Source organism: Micrasema longulum, unplaced genomic scaffold (genome assembly GCF_059751315.1).
Source record: "Micrasema longulum isolate JH-2025_06_02 unplaced genomic scaffold, ASM5975131v1 h1tg000389l, whole genome shotgun sequence".
In the NCBI taxonomy this organism is placed as follows: domain Eukaryota; kingdom Metazoa; phylum Arthropoda; class Insecta; order Trichoptera; family Brachycentridae; genus Micrasema; species Micrasema longulum.
The window spans coordinates 773710-796650 of record NW_028277590.1 but is presented as its reverse complement, the minus strand read 5'-3'; the positions used below and the strand labels follow the sequence as shown (position 1 = coordinate 796650).

The 22941-nt window shown below is 31.6% G+C and overlaps 2 protein-coding genes across 2 annotated transcripts; one reads left to right on the top strand and one right to left on the bottom strand.

Annotated features, from left to right (window-relative positions):
* The first annotated feature begins 7827 nt into the window (after positions 1 to 7827).
* On the top strand, positions 7828 to 12610 carry LOC148281968 (general odorant-binding protein 68-like). The gene is made up of 5 exons (XM_088225839.1): positions 7828 to 7938; positions 8858 to 8905; positions 10299 to 10439; positions 10904 to 11119; positions 12441 to 12610. The coding sequence occupies exons 1-5, from the start codon at positions 7900 to 7902 to the stop codon at positions 12537 to 12539; spliced, it is 543 nt and encodes a 180-aa protein (XP_088081965.1). The 5' UTR covers positions 7828 to 7899; the 3' UTR covers positions 12540 to 12610.
* Positions 12611 to 15845: 3235 nt separating this feature from the next.
* On the bottom strand, positions 15846 to 19092 carry LOC148281967 (activator of 90 kDa heat shock protein ATPase homolog 1). Its single transcript, XM_088225832.1, has 4 exons — positions 18957 to 19092; positions 18390 to 18764; positions 17755 to 18291; positions 15846 to 16338 (listed from the first exon to the last, which is right to left on the bottom strand). The coding sequence occupies exons 2-4, from the start codon at positions 18747 to 18749 to the stop codon at positions 16207 to 16209; spliced, it is 1029 nt and encodes a 342-aa protein (XP_088081958.1). The 5' UTR covers positions 18750 to 18764; positions 18957 to 19092; the 3' UTR covers positions 15846 to 16206.
* Between the last annotated feature and the right edge of the window lie 3849 nt (positions 19093 to 22941).

The window sequence follows — 22941 nt, the reverse complement described above, 5'->3', positions numbered from 1 at the left end:
ATAAATCGATTTTCTTTCGCCCGTACATATTTTTTAAATAATAATATACATATAAGAATCTTTTACTTTACACATTTGCGCGTATCTTAAATTTTCTTTGTTTTTTTGTAGTTGAGGACCGTTTTTACAAATATCTACAAAAAAATGTGTTTTTTGACGGAAACTAATTTTCCTGTATAAGATCCATCGATTGGTGAAATAAAATTTTATCTAAACAATATATGTGCGAAGTCATAGATTTGTATTGTAGTTTATCATTTAATTGAGTAATAATATGAAAATATTTCAGAAATAACATACCCATACATACTTATATGTAGATATAAAATATAATAAAAAAACAGTTATAATAATTAATTCTTCCAAAAGTAAACTTATGTATATTTTGTATTTTATATGTATTTGTATTTTTAATGAATAGTTCCACTTCTTCTATAATACTGGTTTCCGGTATAAGAGTTAGGATGCATAATTTGTATAAAACGGTACTTTTGTTTTTGTTGAAATCCTAGTAGCTATTTTTGTATCACAAAAAACCTTCTCTTGAAAATTTTACTTTTTGTTGATATTTCGCTTAGTGAAAACGGTCGTCAATTGTGTTAACCCAAATTAATTACAATGTTTCTTTTTTTAATAAAAAAGAAATATTTGTTTTCCTCCCATCCCCACTCCTCTATTTATAGTAAAGTGTAGATTTTTATTTTATTTTTGTATCGTATTTTGTATAAAATTATAAGATTCTGTATTAAAATACATATAGAATATGTCCATATATTTTTACTTTTCTCAAACTGAACGGTTTGGGTAGGTAGGAAGAAATTACCTAAAGGTAGTATGCCCGCCCTTATATGTATAAATATGGAAGTTAACGACACGATGCGATGGTATTTTAATATTAAACTTAGAAATATAACTCTTTTATGCTAAAATTATGGCATAAAATTGCTTTTTAGTTTATTTCAAAGCACTGAATTTGATTTTTTGTGTTAGTAGTAGGCACAAATTTTACCTGTGTACCAAGTGATTGCTTCCCTAATCGAAAACCTCACCTCACGCTTCTGATGGGTAAATTTGAAATGAAGACGTGATGTGTAGGATGCGTAAAAAAAAACTAGTAAAAACTATTCAAATCTGAAAGTTGCAGAATTTCCAGCGTATCATAAGACACTCGGAGAAATATGAGATCCTACTCCCTGGCTGAAGAACTTGCGGCAGTGGTATTCCAAGTTTCCAGTGGAGATTTCCCGGGCAGCCGTTACAATGAACACAAATAATATTTTATGTTGAAAAGGGTAGTTGGAATTTATTATTGGTATTTCTAGATTTTCTCCAGTGGATGTCAAATAGATATTCACGCGAGATATGCATCAGATATTAGATATAATGTGTTCCGGACGCGCTGGGAGCGATGGAAGCCACGGAATATTATGTAATTGTTTGATATACATAATATGTAATAGTTTAGGTCCTCGGTATATGTGAAAGCCAAGGGCTGAACCCATAATAAAGGCGATTTGATCCACTTTTGGGTTCGGCCTTGGCTATACCGAGGAAAATATAGAATAGGAAAATATTGGATTTTATTTTGAATGTTTATAATTTGTATATGTTTATTTGTATTGTGTATTCATATATGTTTGTTGCTCGCCGCGCGGTGTACTGTCGACTAAGCTCGCGCGCGTGTGGACGCCGCTATTTACATGGCCGGCCGTCGGAACAGAGTGAGTGGGGGAGGCTGGGCGAGTGGTCGTCCGCACCCCCACTCCCCGACGGTGGCTCTCGTGCACAGCGGTGGCCGCGCGCTCGGGCATCGGGCAGTGCGCCGCGAGGGCCTTACAATGGGTACACTTTAAATAAATGTCAGTTCACTCAAGACACTACTACTGCGTTTTACTCTCCGCCCCTGCCCTCCGCTCCCCGCTGGACTTCGTGCTTCGCCGCTGCCTTCCGCCGTGACTGCCCTGACTGCGCTCGCCTCTTTGAACCAACAGGACGCGTTGGAAAGCCCTTTTCAGGGCTACTGAGGTTGACTTAGCGGTCAGTGCTTTCTCGGTGCGCCGGGCTCAGGCCCCCCATTTACGCCGGGTGGGCCGATTGACGGAACCAGGGAGACGAAGCCGCCACCCCCCCCCCCCCTGTAACGGGTCGGTTACATAATGAAAAATTCAATTTCTTAGTGTAATTTTGGATTTCAGTATACCCAAGTTAATTTATTTTCAGTTCACAAACAGTAAAAGATATCACAATATAAATACAAATTAAAAATAATAACACTAAACATAATTCGCCAATTATATGTGAACACCAATAGTCACAAAACAAAAATTAAAAATTGTATATAGTATATTTAGTTTTCATTAGATGTTATTAAAACAGTTTATTAAAAATTTTAAAAGATTGATTTTAATAAAATTTAATTTGAAATAAATGCAATTTATGCAATCGAATTATATTTCACTAGAATCTTAGAGTATATACATCTGACTAGAATATTAATAAAGTAGTTCGACGATATAAAATACATCGTATACATGGTGTTCTTTAAACCCTGTCACATCAGAAACCACGATGATCAGTATGGAAGAAGAAGACATATTAGCATATTTAAAAAAATATTTAAAACAAAGAAAATTTTGGAAAATAAAATATTAAGAAAAACAAATGGTTGCTTACTTCTGCAGGGGAGAAGTGAGGGAAGCGCGGTGCAGTATCAGACTTCCCCCCCCTTCCCCCTCCTCGTTTCACCCCTGCAGAAGTAAGCAACCATTTGCTTTTTTGATATTTTATTTTTTTAAATTTTATTCGTTCTAAAAAAATATTTTTATGTGCCAATATGTCTTCTTGCTCATACTGATCATCGTGGTTTCGGATGTGACAGGGTTAAAAGAACACCTGTATACACATGTAAATATTAATAATATAAGCGTTTAAATAAAATTAACAAATGTTAATATTTGAGTTAGTAGAAAGCCTAATATTTAAATCAAACATCAAGTTTCATTATCACCATCACGCACTTGTCTGCAACTGATGGTGCATAGGGCACTGCAGTATTTCTAAACCAAATGCAAAAAGATGATTAGTCTTATGCTTCAGGTTCCAGTCCAGGGACAGTGAAATGTCAGTGAAAACCACCTTATAAACAAATATTTCACGACGACCCTCCCAGAAATCGAACCCAGGACGCCAAACACGGTAGGCCTTCACGCCAGCCACTACACTACGAGGCGGACTTTCGTCCACCCAATTTCCTTTTTCAGGATTAATTTAAAGAACCATCGAGTCGAAAACACTCGTACTGCTGGTCAAGTTTATCTACCTTTGAAATGTGAATGTTGCATTACTGCATACATTACAAATTACATAATTAAATTTTGACATCAAAATGTATGCATACTTTTCATTTACACTAAACCATCAAGCTAATAGGGAAATATAGCTTTTTTTAAAAACATTTTTTAAGTAATTAAGGTCTATGAAGGACAGTCCAGTAAAAAAAAATCGCTAATTATTATAGTAGCATAAAAAATATTTTTAAAATTGTAATTTTGAATTTCCGTAAAAAGGTCGTTCCATTGGCCACGATCCATGTTTATGTGTTCCTGGCCATTGAAATTTGTTTAGAACATTATCACGAATCTTGACGTCACAACAACTAAGGCCAAACATTTCTTCTATATGGATATTGTGAAGAAATGTTTTCATATATAACTTTTTAATCAAAATTGATAAAAAATATGTCACCACAAAAACGCGACATGTTTGGCCTCGACAATTGTGACGTCGAGATTCGTGACGATGTTCTATTTAAATTTAAACGATCACAAACAAAGTTCAAAAATTAACCGAATCTTGACATATTAGGGGCGTGGCCAATGAAATGAACCGTTTTCGCTGGAATTTAAAATTATAAATACATTTTATGCTACTAATAGCTACAAAAAAATATTTTTTTACTTGACAGTATCTCATAAACCGTATAGGTTACATAGAAAACATTTTTTTTACTGTGTGTTATGTTATCTAGTACCTACTTTATATCGCGGGGTAATTACTACAGCTAGGTAACTTCGAAATTAGAATTTTTGAGTTAACCGCGAAAAACAAATGCTTTAATCCTCCTCCATTGATGCTACAACCTATGCGTGCATATTCAAGTCATGAATTGAAATCATCGTAATATAATAATATTTAAATGTATCAAAACTTGTCTATTCGAAGCATTTGTCGAGGATGATACAAATGATAATGATAAAATGTGTTTTTATTAGTCAAATTAAAAATCTTAATTTTTTTTTAGTTACCCAGTTGTAGCAATTACCCCACGATATTATACTCTACATAAAAATGTAATAATTTGACATAAATGTGACAATAATTTATTTCAGTAAAGTTGACAACGATAATTCGCAAGTTTCATGCTGTAATTTCAATCTGATAATTATTTTCATTGACGTAATATGAACATATAGGCTGAACAGAAAAATACGGTTTGTTACCTTCGTAGAATTATCTGCATTGAGAACACTAAAAAATTGATTTTTTTTAAAACTAGTTTTCATTTCCAATGAGAATTATGTTTTAATCGTAAGATTGTATATATTATTAAAGCTACCAGCTAGTAATAAAATAAATTGTTAAATGTACCCCTTTACAAATTATAATTTTTGACAAATAAAAACAACATTTTTTTTAAGTACGGGAAAATTAATATATTGCAGTCATAGAATTAAGAATAGTCATTGCAGTATTAAAATTAATTAAGTTTGTTTCATCAGTTTCAGGAATTATGAGAATTTTATAGTTATTGTGGTGGTATTAAATTTTTATCTGATATTTTGACAATCTCATTTACAATGTTGGTTTTAAATAATAATCACATGTATATTTTACATAATGTTAATTATGTTCAAATGTTTGTAGACATGGCTGGATTTCACTCCCAAAGATAAAGGTTTCAGCTCTTTTACTTCACCAAGGTTAACAAATGGAAGAGTTGAGGAAAAAATAATGATTAAATGTCTATGTTGACGTGTGTAAAGTGGCCACTTAAATGCTAGCCAATGACAGTTCATAAGCCCTGTAAATGACTAGACTTCCATATTACATGTCAAAAATGTTTTCCCTCTCTGTTGCAATAAATTTCACCATATATTATATATTTAACTTGTTATGTTATATGTTATAATCCTGAATTATTGTTTTTGACTCGGTGGCTGCTCTCGAGTAGAGATAAGTCCGCCTTGTAGTGTAGTGATTATAGCATCTCCTAACATCCTTCAGATACTAGGTACGATTCCTGGCCAGGGCGAATAAGAAATATTGATTTAAAAGATAATATACTGCAGTTGTTCGCTGGTGTGAGTTGGTCTCTCAATAATAAATTCATATCCATCCCATTTACCATTTTCTAGCACACTCCACTCAACAATAATAACGCCTGAAGTGACAGTGAAAAACACTTTGACTTCAGTACACAAATAACAATCTGTAAGTAAGGGGCTTCCGGCATAACAATCAACAATCAACAACGAAGCTGTGCCAGCAACCTACGAGACCGCTGGCTTTTCCATCAGGTTCCAGCATAATGTCACGCCTCAACATCAGCACCCGCTGAGTAGAGAATAGAGTTACACAACCTTTCTACCCCAACAATACAGTCCACTCTCTAAATTATCTTCCTTCACACCTCGTCCACTCCTCAAAAGCAGTATTTTGTTTCTGGACTGGCACCTGAAGCGTAAGACTGATCTTACCTTCATGTAATAGATGGTTGAGATACACTGCACCACTGGGTTGGAATAGAGTAATGATGATGATGATGAACTATTTATTTTTCCACATGCAGTTTTTTTTTTACATGATTAAATATTTGGAACTTAAAATTACTTATTGACAATTCTTGGTGGAATTCCATTGTAATGCCGTAATAACTAATATGTACTAGTGCATATAAGTTACTGATTAAAGATATTTAGTACACTTCTACTTATTTGTTCGACTAATTAGCGCTTTCACCCTCTAATGGGCATCTTTAGACTGGTAAATATTATAGTGTAAGGATAATTTATATAAAACTAAATATTATCTTAAGTGTGGTACATTTAAAAATAAGTTGAAAGAGATACAATACGTACTATTTCACTGAAACAGAGACAAATTATTGAATCATGTGTTGGCGGTGTACTGTAAGAGGGAATTCTATTCTATGAAAATATTTCTTGTTTTATTACAATGTACAGGGTCCAAATAAGGGTGAGTTTTTGAATTCTATCAACTAATTTATTAAAATTCGATCGTTATCATGTTTTATCTTACTTATTTCTAAAATTTCTAATCTATCTAACTTTGGACCAATATGTAAAATTTACATGTCTTTTGATTTGTCAAAATTATGTTTTAACTCCTTTAAACGTGATACATAGTTTGATATATTGTTATTTAATCTATGTGAAGCTAAATGTTCTTTCAGTCTATATTTAATTGCTTTCCCGCTGTGTCCTATATTATTACCAAGAATTTTTAATAAGTAACTTATATGTACATACAAGTTATTACATCACTAAAATTATTTATTTGAAATAATAAAAACATTGCTTTTTTCTGATACCTACCTATACCTATTTTAAAATAAAAATACATAATTATGGAACTATTGCAAAAACCAATTAGTGGTTATTGTGACCAATAGGGAAATATCACATACTACAAATACCAATAAAAATATATGAAATGCATTTACAAAAATTAATTGTATTTTCAAAATCAATATGGACATTGTGTAAAAATGTTTTCATACATAATTTAAAAAAAGAAATTATAAAAAAATATGTCCCTAGAAAAACGCGACATATTTGGCATTGATAATTATGGTGTCAAGATTCGTCACGATGTTCTATAAAAATTTTAACGGTTAAAAACAAAGTAAAAAATTGACATGAATCGTGACGTATTATTGGCGCAGTTAATGCAATGACCGTTTACACAACAATTAAAAATAAAATTAAAAATTATGCTACATGACTTATTATGGTGAATGTTACACAGTGTATAAAGTGGCCACTTAACCAGCCAATGACAGGTCATAAGCCCTGTAGATTCCTAGACTTCCATATTCCCTTTTCTAAGGTATTCTCCATTCCTGTTGTAATTTGTTAATCTTAATGACTCCCGAGGGGGTGAAATCCAGTCTTTTGTCTACAAACATTTGGACAAACTCAAATATTGTAATAAAAACCAACTGGTCCAAGAAGAAGTTTAAAAATTGGAAAATTGTTTTCAGGCGTTGCCTAGTATGTGAAATTATTTAGTCATCTGAATCTCTTCACAAAAATAAAGGATTCAGCTCTTTTACTTCACTAAAATCAACAAATGGAAGAAATGAAGAAATATGGATATTCGAACGTAGGCAAAATAGTGAATGTTACACAGTGTGTAAAGTGACCACTTAAACCAGCCAATGACAGGTCATAAGCCCTGTAGATGCCAAGACTTCCATATTCCCTTTTCTAAGGTATTCTCCATCCCTGTTGTAATTTGTTAATATTAAAGTAGTGAAAAAAAATTTTTACTCTACAGTATTTCATAGGCCCTTATTACTTAAAAATTGTTTTAAAAAAAGGTGACTTATTATGACTGTTTTGAATTCAATTGCATTGAAATAACACCTATAGCTTTAATTATAATAATAATGCCATACTGTGATCAAGTGTGATTAGTTAGTTGAATATGGGAGGAAGCATAATATAATACCTACATATTATCTAGCTACCACAATATTATGTATATACATATATGTGTATACTTTTTAACAAAATACAACATTGACTCCTTATAAAAGGTGATGCTTGCATGATACACTATCAGTTATCAGTGTAACGTGTTATTCAACAAGCTACAATGGTGCCCATTGCATTCATCGCTATATCTGCTCTCCTGGTAAGTTTTTAAAAAAACATTTGCGAGGAAAAATGTAAAAGGTCTGGTCATGTTACCCGGTATCCTTGAAAAAAAACTGTAGGTGATTTATGTATTTCTTTCTCAGTCTAAAAATTATTCAAAACTTCTGGTAAATTCTCTCACCCACCTAATCACACAACTATATTTCAATTGACTTATGTTGTGAACAAAACTTGATTTGGTATTAACGAATTACAACAGAGATGGAGAACCTTTTAGAGAAGGGAATATGTAAGTCTGGGCATTTACGGGGCTTATGAACTGTCATTGGCTAGTTTAAATGGCCACTTTACACACCGTGTAACATTCACCATTTTGCCCTTGTTTGAACAAATGCCTAGACTTCCATATTCCCTTCTATAAAATGTTCTGCATCTCTGTTGTAATCTGTTAATCTTAATGACTCCCTAGGGGCTGAAATCCAGTATTTTGTCTACAAACATTTGGACAAACTCGAAATATAGTAATAAAACCAACTGGTCCAATTAGAAGTATAAAAATTGGAAAATTGTTTTCAGACATTTCCTAGTATGGGAAATAATTTGTTCAGATGAATCTCTTAAGAACAATAAAGGTGTCAGTTCTTTAACTTCACTAAAATCAACAGATGGAAGAATTGAAGTAATATGGAGGTTCAAACAAAGGCAAAATTGTGAAACAGTGTGTAAAGTAGCCAATAAACAGCTAATGACAGGCCATAAGCCCTGTTAATGCCTAGACTTCCATATTCCCTTCTCTAAAATGTGCTCCGACTCTGTTATAATGTGTTAATCTTAATGACTCCCTAGGGGGTGAAATCCAGTCTTTTGTCTACAAACATTTGGACAAACTCGAAATATTCTAGATTTGGTATGTTTGCAACAGCTAATTAATGATCATCTTTTAATTTATTTTACAGATTTCATCAGTGAATTCGCAGGATTGTAATGGACCTCCTCCGAGAGTTGTGAGTGCAAATTAATTGTGATAATAATAAATATAAAGTAAGAATCAGGTTGTGGTCCCGTGGCTAGTGTTGCGGAGTCACGGATCAGAGGTCCGAGGTTCGAGCCTCACCTACCCTAACTTGATTTTAATTTTTTAATAGTGAGTTATTTATAACTCGTTGAAAATGTCCACAAAAATAAAATATTTGGGTAAATTATTTGAACACAAATATTTATTTTTTATTAAAAATAATATTCTAACACGAGTGACAAAAAATTGATAATTGTTTGAAAGAAACTCCTGGTAACGTAATTAACTGACTAAATCAAATTTTAAAAGACTGCTACAAATCCTGCTGCAAACAGAACTGTAATGTCCTGTTACATTAAGCAATATATGGGACATTTTTAAATACAGGACTTAAAAACAAAAAATTTACACATGTTACAGCGCGTTCAAATGTTTAATGAACCTTTCTTAATATGTTAGCCTGTCGGTGAACCATCTCACCTGTTCAGAATCCATGTGCGGGACTCCATGTGATATCTAGTTATAAATGGTGTTAAGCTGTAAATATGTTATATTATTATATGTATATATTATATAACTTGTATATATTATATTACTAACACATGTGTTAATATGTAAAAAGAAATAAATAAAAAACTCGACACTGGCCAGAACACCCCAGTTGAGAGGTGAAAAGGCCATTAAAAAACGAAGAAGAAGAACCAAGTAAATAAACGAATTTCATTTGTGTTAGTAAAATATTTTATTTGAAAAATTTCAGTCACCCACAGATAAGCAAAGTTTATTAATGATTTGAATATCCTACATATTAAACTGTTTCATAATCTACTGTCCATAATTTATAAAAATTGTTTTACACAAAAATATGACTTGATTATTTTTAATCAAGTCTCTTGTTTATGTAGACTTGTGACATCATAGAGTTCCCTTTTGTAAAATAATTACCTTTGCTTAACCATTCAGTTTTGTTTTAATTTAAGTCCTGCTGAATTGCAAGTATGCAATTCGTCATGATCGTAGAACAATGATGCATGTGATTTTTTTCAACTTTACATGTGAGCGATAAATGTTCAAAAAAAAATCAAACCTGGAATATAAAGCCTTTGTATAACCTTTTCAAGATCAAATTTAAAAGAATGTCAATGCCAAAATTTTCACACATCCGTCGTTGTTCTACTATCAACCACGATTTGAGAATATGTATAATATTATCTCACTCCTGCATTTAACGCACTATACTAGTGAAAAAAAATGCCGACAAGTTTCTGTTAAATATGAATTTTTCAAACATTTCTCCAATATTTGTTATTGTTTGGTATTATGTTAATGTCCATCTGCTATATTAATTACAATATCATATTCTTCAATTGTTTCCGTTACAGCATCCATCGGAATGTTGCCCGAATGCCTGCCCTAAACTACTGACCCGAGCCATAGCTGAGGAGTGCGGACTGCCAGCAGACATGGCTGACGAGCATTCTGCTGGGCCACCGCCTCCTGGACAACGCAGGGAACCACCATCAGTAAGAGTTTTTCATAATAAATACATATAACCTTATGAGGCACCTATTAGACATTGATATCTACTAATACCTAGTAAGAATAGGTACTTGTGTACTGGAATGTCCAATCTAAAAATTGCCTAATTTCAATTTTATTAGTTTTAAGTTGGCAACACTTCTGTGTAAATAATTTTGCATCTGCGTTGCTCTTGAATTTTAAATAAATATTACCCACAGAATTATGATGAATTTATTATACATGTCAAAATTTATACATGAGAAAAATAATGCCCAATATCAATAATAAAAAAAAAAATTAATGCTATAGAACTGAAAAATTGATTTGCTTAAATAGGAAAAATTGTCTTTTTTTTATAATGGTAACATTAATAAACTTTTCCAAGATGCTTTTAAAAATATGTTCATACTTTTCATTTTCATACATTTGTAAACACTTAATTGATTGTTGATTTGGTTTTTTACAGTGTGAAGCAAGTCAATGCGTCCTTAAAAAGAACAACCTCCTTACTGCAGATAACAAGCTTGACAAAGCGGCTTTTAAAACATTTGCGAGTACACAATACTCTGGCGACTGGAAGCCAGCGCTTGATGCGGCAATTCAAAAATGTGATAGTACTCCTATTAATGATGATTGTGAAGTGAGAGGCTACGTTCACTGCATTAAATCTAACATTTTGGTGGTAAGTACCTGTTGCCATCATAAGCTTTATTCTGTATTATTATAAAGATTGTGATAAAAATTATGTGATATTGATAATTCCCTTACAATGAGGAAGTTCATTGTTTTTTTATTTATTAATAGACTATTTTTTTTTAAATAAATTTTTGTGTCGTATTGTCAGCGCTATGAGTTTACAAAAACTACAAAGTTGTCATTTTGAAATTACTCCGCAAGTGACATCACAAGTACTAGTTGGCGAGTTCTGCTGATTGGTGAATTGGGTTCTCAGAAACCGGAAATCTATCACAACACGCTATCATTGATTGATTCGGAAGAATGACATAGTTCATTTTGATTTAATTTTTTATGCATTTTTGAGTTACTTCACGTACAATTAAATGCTCTAATTTTTACCGCATGTAAGAAAACATTATTTATATTCAATTCCCCATAGCACTGAACTTCCTCACTGTTAAGACATTGGCTTCTGGTATAGAAGTTCCAGGGATAGATTCTCAGAAAAATCACAATAATCAAATTACTGATTTTTTTAAAAGAGTTTTTATAAACTGGTTTGTACGCCACATTTGACAAGTCATTGCCAATAAGCAATATCTTCCTTGAATCAAAAAGTAGCGTAAAAGTGCTCAAGTCAAAGATTATAAATGTATTATATACTGTAGATAATAATTCCAGTGTTAACCTTGCATAGTATAAGTAATCAATAAAGATAATTAAATTATTAAAAGAAATGCAGTCTTCTTTCCACTTTATAATTTGGGTATTATAAAAAGTATCTATGGTAACATTGAAGAATCTGTTTTTTTTTATTACTGTAGCTATGTATTTCCATATTATTATAGAGCCACAAAACTATTCAAATTTAACAGATTTCCGAGTACAATGCATGGTTTGTGTATTTTTCAAATAATTCCTGTTTTGTGTCGCTAAACGCATATATATATTTATATTTTTAAACTACTTAAGTGCATAGTAATATATATATTTGAGGGTGTTAGAAGCAATCTTAGAAATCTCCACCAAAAACGGAAAATTAGTTATTGATGCTAAAATAAACTATGTATAAAAACCTACCTAAATAAATAAGAGCGTAATTTAAAACCGTCTGAAAATCTTGCAATAACAGATTTCAATTATACTTGACACCGCAAACTTAGCATTTTCCATTGAGTTGGTCAAGCATAATTAGAAATCTCACAAAAAAATTGTTTTTATATAAAACTTGTATATAAGGTCAACACTATTTCAACCATGAATCTTTCTGAATTTTTTCAAAGTTTATTATTTTACATATAAATATTGATAATTTATTTTCCCAGAATTGCCCAGCTTCTGTGGCCGTCACATCTTCAGAATGCACAGAGCTAAAGACATTCTTGGACAAGTGTGGAGGAATGCCTCCTCCAAGGGGACAATAATTTCAAACAAGACATTTATAATGCTTTTCCCAAATTATTGAATAAATTACATGATCAATATTTTGCACAGCTACATTATTTTACTTCATTTAAAATTCTACAATTTTTCAACATTTTTATTTATTAATTGTTCACCTAAAGTATTTAAATCCACAAAATGAAGGTCTGAGCAAAATAAATCTAACAAATATTTTGAGAATGTTCAAATATTTTAAGAGATAAAGGACCTCTTTGAGAATGGAATATGGAAGACTAATTACACAGGGCTTATGACGCACCATTGTTATAAGCCACTGTTTTTTTGAGAATGTGCATAAAATATTCCTTAGCTAGCCTTGAGTCTTAAGGGTGCGAAATAGGCAAGCAAGGTATACTGTGGGGTGTTACTACAGGCATAATATATTGTGCCAAAAACATTGTGCGTTATGGTACTGTGTAGTCATTAGTCATTAGACATACAAAAAATGAGAGATTTTAAATCGAAAAATGGAATATTCATAGTCAATTGCTTGAATTATTCATAGTCTTGTATCTCTCGCTACCAAATATATATGTAGCATCAAGAGTGAGAAGTAAAGAGTGTGTGAGACAATTGTATATTCGGTTCTCTTTTACGTCATATGCCGGGACATGCGACACATAGGTAAGCTCTTTATTGCATTAGTGATTTATCTGTGATTTCTGATAAAATGCTTTTTCTGTTCCTGATAAGCATTTTTTAAAAATATTTTAACCGATACGTAAATGTATAACAGAGGAATACCGAAAATCTTAACCTAGAATTGATTATATTTATAGAGATATTCAAGTTATTGGATGTTATGTGTACTAGCCACACATCACCGGGAAGGGAGAGATAAACAAACTATTATTTATATATGAGGAGTATTAAATGCAAAACCGCCACTGTGCATGCTCACTGTTTATGGGAAGATCAACAAAACCAGTAGCCAAATGGCTATTTCATTTAACTTCAAATAAGTAGACTTTTTGCAACCGTTTACCACCCACATGTTGCACATTGTTCTTAAAAGAAAGTCTTTTTGCTGCTGGTTTAGTTGGTCTTCCAAAAAACAGTAATCATGCACAGTGGTGATTTTGCATTTAACCTCCTCATATGTAATACGGGAACACAGATAATTATACCTAAATATGTCTATAAAAATTTGATCCGAGATAAACTTAGGATTGGATGGACATTGTGTCGCTTGATGTATTGTGGATAAGTCTACCTATGAAAAATGTGTTTTTGTGAATCATTGCAAAACTGCTGCGAGACATTGAATAGATGTATATATTATTAAGTGTTTTCTAGATGCTTATTAAAATTTATGTTTATGTAATAATTTTACTTCTTAGTATTCTTCAATAATATGCATGCTTCAACTTTCCATTATGTTGTATCCCAACTCAACAGAGGGCTCTTGGCCTCATATAGTTAGGGATACGTTTTTTTGTAATGTGTGACTTTACATTAATAAATCAATTAAATTAAATAAACATAAAATACCTAACTCACACGTGCTCGCTAGCCAGGTTCCTCTCATTAAATCTGTAATTATTATTTGATTGACCCTTCATAAAAATGTGTATTAACTAATCTATATATTTATACCCTCATCCACATTTAAAAAAATTCATCGATTTAGTGCAACTAAAATATTTAATTTGTAATTTGAAAGTATAAAAAGAAACAAAAAAACACATGTTTATTTTCCGTTTATTCATATTCAAAATGGGATGATACATAATACCATTTACAAACGGAATAAAAAAAAATATTCATGAAAATATACACTTACATTATTACACTTTATATAAAATATAACGCCATTTGAAGTACCATTTTCTGCAGAAAAAAAACAGGTATATGACAAAATATATCATACATAAAAGCAGTTCAACTATTATGTAAAAGCGCATAGAAAATATTATGAATAAAATCACTAAAACCTACACTAGAAAATTAATCCGTATTGACCTTTTTTATAAATTGTTGACTTCACTTGAACTAATGCAATTTTTGCATATCTAAGCATTAAATAGAGCTGATTGCATACATCAATGAATACAATAAATGAGGATTTTTTGTTAATAGAATATCAAAATAAGCCGAACATTTGTATGAAATATTTTTATGTATCGTATTCTTATCGCCATGATTTTTGAAGTTTTGTGATTTTGAAATCACTCCACCCGTGACGTCACTAGTTGTCATCGGTGAGTCCCGACATTTAAAAGTATACCCCATAGCTGTCAAAATATACTAAATATTGAAAAAATTCATTTCCGGAAACCGGAAATCTATCACAATGCATGTCACGCAATGCATGATTGGTTGATTGACAAGAACTTGTAACATCATTCAGAGTACCTAACTTTTATTTTAAAAGCTTTATTATAATTTTTTTCATACATTTTTGAGAAAATTCGGCGCACAATTAAATGCTCTAATTTTTACCGCAAGTAAGAAAACATTCTTATTTACAATTTTCAATAGCACTGAACTTCCTCGTCAAATGACAAGCAATCTTTACGGGATAATTTATTTTTATATAAATTATGAATTTTTATCACCAGGGATAACATGTTACTGAGAATTACATTACCGATAAATTTTTACACTGTTTACCAATATATTTAATTTAAAATTTGATTACAAATATAATGCACGGGCATATTGGATGATTCACTAAATTTGGACCTAATAATAGTCAAAATAATAATGTTATTGATAGCAGATGTAAAAAAATATATATGGCCTAATTATATCGACATAACAATTTTGTATCCTGTGAAATATGTACTGAACAAGTAAAGTGTGTGATAAAGTGCAGTGTATATCTCCATTACTATATTATTTAGCTACTTAATGCTAAAACATCACAACATTAAGCAATTTTTGTATAATCTAACAATGAAAATGATACTTTTTATATCATACAGTAAGTTGCAGAATTGTAAAATTACTCCAACACAAAACGTTTCGAATGTTGAAAAGCAATAAATAAAATCTAAAGAAACACAAAAAAAATCAAATACACATGATGTGATATTTTTTGGTAAAACAATAATTTTTGGAACATGGGAAGAAATACGAGTTAGCTAAACATGTATAAAAGTCGTAATTTAAACCATGAAATTATGAGCAACAAAATGAAAATGTTTCCAATGGATTTATGAGATGATTTTGTGTCCATTAAAAAATATATATTTGGACAGACTGGTGCAATTTGTTTCATAGGGGTTAAAAAGCCAGAAAGAATTTTGCAAAAAAGTTTACAGGAGCATGTAAAACATAAATAATTTAACATTACAAATGTTATTTTTTTTATTATGGTGTCATGGGTCAACATTCAGAATCCGAAATTTAGATATTTAATTCTCACTATTGCGGATGAAATAGGAGTAATAACATAGGGTTTTATTAACATTTGTGGCAGTCAAAAGTATGTTGTAAAAAGGCCACAAGCATTTTCATTTCATCTATAGGCAGGGCAAGGGCTGTTTTAAATCTCGCCGCATCGATTTTGATAAAATTCACGAGTTGGGTTGAAGCGCGTATAAAATAATTATTATTCGATAGTTGTGAACTGTACTTATATTAGATTTACTCTTATAAGTTGAGACTTGAAGCTCCGTATGCCGCTGGTGAGTTGGAAACACATCACAAGAACGCACCGAACCCGAACGTTCTTTGGATGCTCTCCCAATAGTATCGTTCCCAGTTTTGTTTGGTCGTTTCTACGTCAGAGGCGGGAACTCCTACTTGCTTGACAGACACCAAAGTGTGATCAGTCTAGAAACAAAAAAATATTTATCGTTAAAGCTAGGCTAAGATGCTCGCGATTTCTGATAAGATCGCAATAGTTAAAATGTGATTTTTCACAAAGATGGGTGGTGATTTACGATTATAATTGGGCCTCTTGATGTGTTATAATGTAAAAAAATATTCACGGGCACTACAGTTTGCAAATTATACGTTGAAAGAGCATCCAGAAAAATCATGAAAATAATTTATCGGGTTGGGTTCCCCAATAGTTGTATAATCACAGAAGCAGATCAAGAAAAATATAAATATACTATGTAGACTACATAGCTTAGAAACTGGAAAAAATATAGTCAGAAATAATAATTACAACTCAAAGAACACCCCAGTACTCCAAACCCTCAAATTTAAAAAGGTAAAATTGCAGTAATTGTTTTAAATAAGAATAGTAAAATTAAGTGTAATATAAGTATTGCATAATAATAGCACTACATACAAAACAGCAAGTGCTACATAAGTAATTTCACAAATTCATTTGTTCTAAAGAAATTCAAAGTAAACAGAATGTGAGATATACATTCGATTTCTTTTTCATTATTATTATTCTAGTCTTGATGACACAGTACACACGGGTATTCAACTGAATAAATAAATAACATTAATATCACAGGTTTTTTTTAGTAATTCAATTCAGTGTTACACCACATTTTTTATTTTTTTTTCATCTTTCCATAATTCTTTAATTTTCATTTTATTATTATTCATATTTTTATTTTCCAATGCTATAATTAGTTTTGTTTTTATGTTACTAAAAGCATGTAAGTATGATAAAATTATTTTGAGATTTTTACACATGTAAGGGTATTAGAAGCAATTTTAGAAATCTCCACCAAAAACGTAAAATTAGTTATTGATGCCAAAAGAAACTATATGTACAAACCAACCTACCTAAATAGCATAGCATAATTTAAAACCGTCTTTAAATCTTGCAAAAACAGATTTCAATTAAATTATGCTACTTGACACTGCAAACTAAGCATTCTCCATTGAGTTGGTGAAGCATAATTAGAAATCTCACAATTCTTTTTTCAAAGTTTTTCGCAAATATCTCAGAGACTCCTTCAATGGAGATTTCTAAGTTTTCTTCTAATACCTTCATATCTCATATTATAACTTTTACTATACTGTATGAATTGTATACAAAATTAATTTAAGAGCCATCCTCACTCAAACCAGTCATTACAAGTGTACATTACTTCTGTTTTATTTTCATTTAAAAAAGTCAAATATAATTTATTAATTTTAAAGAAGTATAAAATTAAATAATATAATGAAAAAATAGGTTAGTACTCCTTTGTTGAAAAAACTGGTATCAAACCTGAAAGATTCGTTAATTCCAGAAAATGAATCCTCGGTGAGGAACCCCAATGATAAAAACATAGTTACCTGTTGGTCCATGGAAATAGTGACTTGGGAATGGTGCGAGTCGGGCCATTGCTTGTAGCGCCATAACTGAACTATTTTCTTTCCAGGAATGAGTTCGACAAACTCCCCGGTAATATTTCCCCCAAAGAGAACAAACTTTCCACCCTTTTCCGGCTCTAACTTCACTGGACCTTTAGTAAAGGCCATCACCATCTCCACTCTGGTCAAGACGTCGTAGAACTCCTGCGCTCTACACTGGAATTGTTTTGTCAATTTAATAGTCTCTAAATTAAGTTTAATCCCCGTGCTAGGCTTAGAATCCGATACTATGGGGGCCATATCTATTTTCTTGTTGAATCCACTCGTTATGCTGGATACGTTGTCCGGTTTAATAGGTTTTTCATCTTTCTTAGGAAGAATCATTCCTTTGGAAAATTCCTCTCGGAGAGATGAGGTATATAGTGCGAGCTGAGATCTTATCTTGTCTCGTCCGATATTGTGTATGTATTCCTTCAATCTGAACGATTCGTCTGTATTCTCCTTAACCGTAACTGTTATCTGAAAAAAAATGTATAAAATAAAACTTATGAGTGATTACAAAGTTTGAACTAACCTAAAATACTGTACACATTGACTGAAAGAAATGTTTATCCCACCTCTATGTCGTCAATTCCGTTTTCTTCGGAAAGATTGGGAATTTGAATATTGCCTTTAATTAATTCTCCACTGGCACCAGCAAGGCTGCCTTCCCAGTTCAAGGTAATATCCCATTCATAAAAGAAAATTAACTTTCCTTTCCTGTTATTGGCAGAAGCTTCGCCGCTAATTTTATCTATTGCTGTAATTTTGCTATATATTTCTTTCATAGATAAGTCAAAGCCGACTAAAAGTTCCTTGAGCCGATCTTTTGACCAAGGGCCAGCATTTTTTTCGGTCCAGTGCCAATTATTAACATTTGTAGCGTCAGGTCGCTCCTCTACAATCCATCGCGGATCTCCTTCACCCCACTTGGCCATCTTATCTTAATTAACCTAAAACACGTAAAAGTTTTCATATAAGATTCGGGAATTTGAATAAAATAGCACAAGGTTTTGATGAGCTTTGCATTGCTACAGAAAAATGACACTTCAAGTATGCATATTTTCGCAAATAATTAAATAAAATCTGTAACTTATGTCCAAATCATGCAGGTCGTACATTAAAAATATACGTAAATTGCAAACCTTTAAATATTCACAAGAAAAACAACGAGAATAATATGACAAATCTCAATTTGAGATGTGACAGAAACTATAGACAGAGGGACAAACTTGCGGAACACGCAGAAACTGACATAACTTCTTCCGTTTTCTAGAAAATATTTCCAGAGACTTCTAGAATCTCGAACATAGAAATATCGCTACCAACTTGACACATGACATAGTATTACAACTGACAGGTAGGTACTATTATCATGTTTTTTTTTATAGATAAAAATAATTGTTTTTGCAATATACCAATAAAAACATTTTCTGTATAAAAATGAATGATATTGTATGTTTGGAATTATAAAACAACCGTTTCATTTTATTTTTACTTATATATATGTAGTAGGCAACATAATTTATCTCTTTTGATATTTTTATTATGACTGATCACTAATATAAATGTTGTTGTACCTGTATATTTTTTAAAAAACTGTACATTGACATATTAATACACATAAACATGCCCTGAACCCCTTAAAAATTATGACACTTAACTCATGCCCAAGCGCTCGGTCATATCCGACGCGTATTTAGTTGTTCTTCAACCGCCAGCCAGGCGTGACATTTAGAATCGAAACCAAAAATTCGGATAAACATTGTAAAAATGATTTTGTAACTTTTTGTTGGTAAATATTTGTTCATGAGTGATTAGCTTAAAACATATTTTTTGTAAATGTTAAACTATGCCTAGCAGCGCAATTGCGAAACTATTCTTATTTACAGGGCTGCACTGATGGGAATATGTTTTTAAAATATCATAAATGTAAGTTAATATTATTTTTGCATTCCCCAAAACCCAGTGAAATCAAATAAATGGGTTGAAATTATAAGGAATATAAGGAATGAATCTGATTGGGATCCACCAAAAAAAAATTTTTGATCGTTAACGTGAAAACAATTTTTTTTATATTTGAAAAATGAGTGCATGACCATTGTTCTACCAAATCCCAAAAGGAACACTCCCACACTACCAGAAGTCAAACTAGAGGATGGGTCATGGGGTCCATCACAAACTCTAAATTCAAGCAAAGAAACTTCAGGTTTCTGGACGCCAAAATATTTAATATATTATCCAAATATTGTAAAACCATGACGCGGATTCAATTTTTAAAAATTGCAAAAAATTGGTTACTGGGTTTAGGTCGAGAAAAATCGGAAAATTTACTCAAAATACGTTCTTAAATAATAAATGGTATAAATTAATATTGTATAACTGTTTAGTAAATCAACTAGTAGGTAGTAATATTATTGTTTATTTTTGCATAAAAATGTCTGCCTTAAAACAGGTTGTACCTAGTTAGGCAGACTAGACATGATCCAAAAAAATCTATTGTCTAAGTGTGTATGTAGTAAATAAAGTAATTGTTATTTTGTTAATAAACTATTATTATTGAATGCAGCCCTGGTATAAATAAACAAACTTAGTAACTATGCATGGGTACGTTTTCGTGTCACTACTTTAAAAAATATTTTACTCTTTATGGCGTGTCTACGTATTTATATGTCAATCGACAGCAGCTTGCTTGGCGCAGTTGGTTGGACTGCCAGTTGCAAGGAAAAAATCCAAGAAATATTTTTTCTCAATTTTTGGTCTAGACTCTAGACTCTAGCTCTAAACTATATGGTGTATTTTTCATAACTTCCTTCCATTTCCTCTCTATTTCATCTGCTGACTATAAATTAAGTTAAGTTATTCCTTTAAAGAAAAAAATGGATCTGTATAATGAAATTATTGCGAATAATAAAAATATATATTTTGAATACCTACATGAGAATTTATTTACTTATTTGACGGCTAATACCAAAACAACCATGAATAAAATACAATTATTGTGTCAAAAAACAAAATGTGTCAAATAATAAGTTATGAATAAAACAGTGTAAATGGTATTATTATAAATAAAATACTCTGACCTACCAACAGAAATAAAAAGAAAAAAAACACCAATTTCTAAAAAATACAGTTTTGTGTGTCATGCCAACTCCTAAATAAAAATCCTGGACCAGGAATTCAAGTGGAGATAAGTCCGCCTAGTGGTTGGCGCGTTCGCCTATCCTGGTTGAGGTCCCGGGCTCGATTCCTGGTAAGGTCGAAATATTTTTATTTTATTTAAAAGGTGATTTTACACTACAATATTGCGTTATCCCTGGACTGGTACCTGGAGCGTAAGACTGATCACCTTACATTTGTGTTACAGATTATAAAGATATGATGCATTTGGTGTTTCAATACAGTGCCCTATGCACCACAATATTCGGGTAAGATATGATAATGATGATAAGTGTAAAATTTAGGTAGGAACAACTACATATCTTTTTAAAAATATTTTTTATTTATTTACCTATTTTTTTATTTGTGTCAGCCTTTAAATAATATTAAATAACATTTCATTTTCATATTCAATATTTCTATGTTGTAGGTATTTAAAAAAAATCTTTGTTCAATAACAAAAACATGTGTACTGTGTACCTATTTTACAAAAAAACATAAGATTGAGCGTGGATTTATTTATTGAAATTTATTGCATCAGAGAGAAAAAACAGTGTTAAATGTTATCTACACATTACCCAGTGAGTAGTGATATGACTTAAACCAGCCATCGATAGGTCATAAGACCTGTAAACGTGGTTAAATGAATTGTTTACCTTCACAATACTTGAAATTTGAATTTAATTATAACGGTCGACGAATAAAGGCAAATTCACAGCAGAAAATTAGCAATGTACCTACCTACCATGCGCGGTCCGTTCATAGAACGCATGGAGCCATTAGTTCCCCTACATTTTGGCAAATAATGTTTATAAAATAGCATATTTAATAAATTAATTATCAGTCATAATACCTAACATTTAAATTACTATTAACAAATTATATAATAAGAATTTGATTAATAATCGAGATAAATTGTGAAGGAATTTTACTATCGCCTTATTAAAATGTGTTAAAAAGCAACGTAACCCCCCTTACATCCATTTACCAGCGCTGCCATGGGCGTACAGCGTACTGATCGCCTGATCGGTGCGTACTTGCTACTGGCTGGCTGGGTATCGATTTAAAGAACGATCGCGATGGAAGCAAATTCGAAATTCCGTTCCAGCGCCGTACTGAACACGCAGTCCGGGCGCAGGCGCAGACTTCAATTCTCACTAGGCAACGGAAGCAATCGAAACATACCATTACATTATTTTCCGTGTAGTTTATATACGACGCAAACGCAACGCCGCGCCGCGCCGCGCAGTACAGATATGCGATTTTGGTATTTTGGCGCTGGACATGATAGTTTAATCATTATTTTGTCGTTGAGTAGAAATACAAGGTAAAATCTAGAATTTAAATCACACATTCCATAATTATAATGTTGATTTGTTAAAAGAAAAAAGTTTTTAATCTACTACATATGTTGAATTTTCGGGTTCAAATAATGACCATTTCTTTTTCGTTGAAAAGTCATGTTTTTTAACAAGATAATATTTATTTTAGTTTCACTGCATTTTAGTCAAAATAAAAATAAATTTAGTCAAAATAAAAATAAAATATAATGCCACAAAATACTTTGCAGTTTTTTACTATAGTACATTTAGTGAAGTTAGTTGATTTGTCATTACAAATTATTACTAGATATGTAAAATTATTGTTTTTATTTCTAATCATATGTACATATAAAGTATTTAGTTTGTCTTTAATTTCTTAAGGGCAGTGTATATTATTATGTACCAATTACTTACATATTAATTGCTTCCCTAATCAAAAACCCTACCGCACGCCCCTGCTACCTACACCAACAACTTATGCATGTACAATACTTTTTTATAGACCATCGAGTTATTAGGTACCTACTGTAAGTTTTTCTGAAGTTTGAAAAAAAATAAATCAGTCAAGTCCATTAAAAAATATATTTGTTTTCAAAACAACGTGTGCCGCGACGATTTATTTATGTCCTGTGAAACAATTAGATTGCAA

Coding starts and splice junctions, on each gene's coding strand:
- LOC148281968 (XM_088225839.1), top strand. CDS start 7,900: ATGGTGCCCATTGCATTCATCGCTATATCTGCTCTCCTG. Junction 8,906..10,298: donor ATGGACCTCCTCCGAGAGTT/GTGAGTGCAAAT, acceptor TTTCCGTTACAG/CATCCATCGGAATGTTGCCC. Junction 10,440..10,903: donor AACGCAGGGAACCACCATCA/GTAAGAGTTTTT, acceptor GGTTTTTTACAG/TGTGAAGCAAGTCAATGCGT.
- LOC148281967 (XM_088225832.1), bottom strand. CDS start 18,749: ATGGCCAAGTGGGGTGAAGGAGATCCGCGATGGATTGTAGAGGAGCGA. Junction 18,292..18,389: donor ACGGAATTGACGACATAGAG/GTGGGATAAACA, acceptor ATTTTTTTTCAG/ATAACAGTTACGGTTAAGGA. Junction 16,339..17,754: donor CTATTTCCATGGACCAACAG/GTAACTATGTTT, acceptor TTTTGTTTCTAG/ACTGATCACACTTTGGTGTC.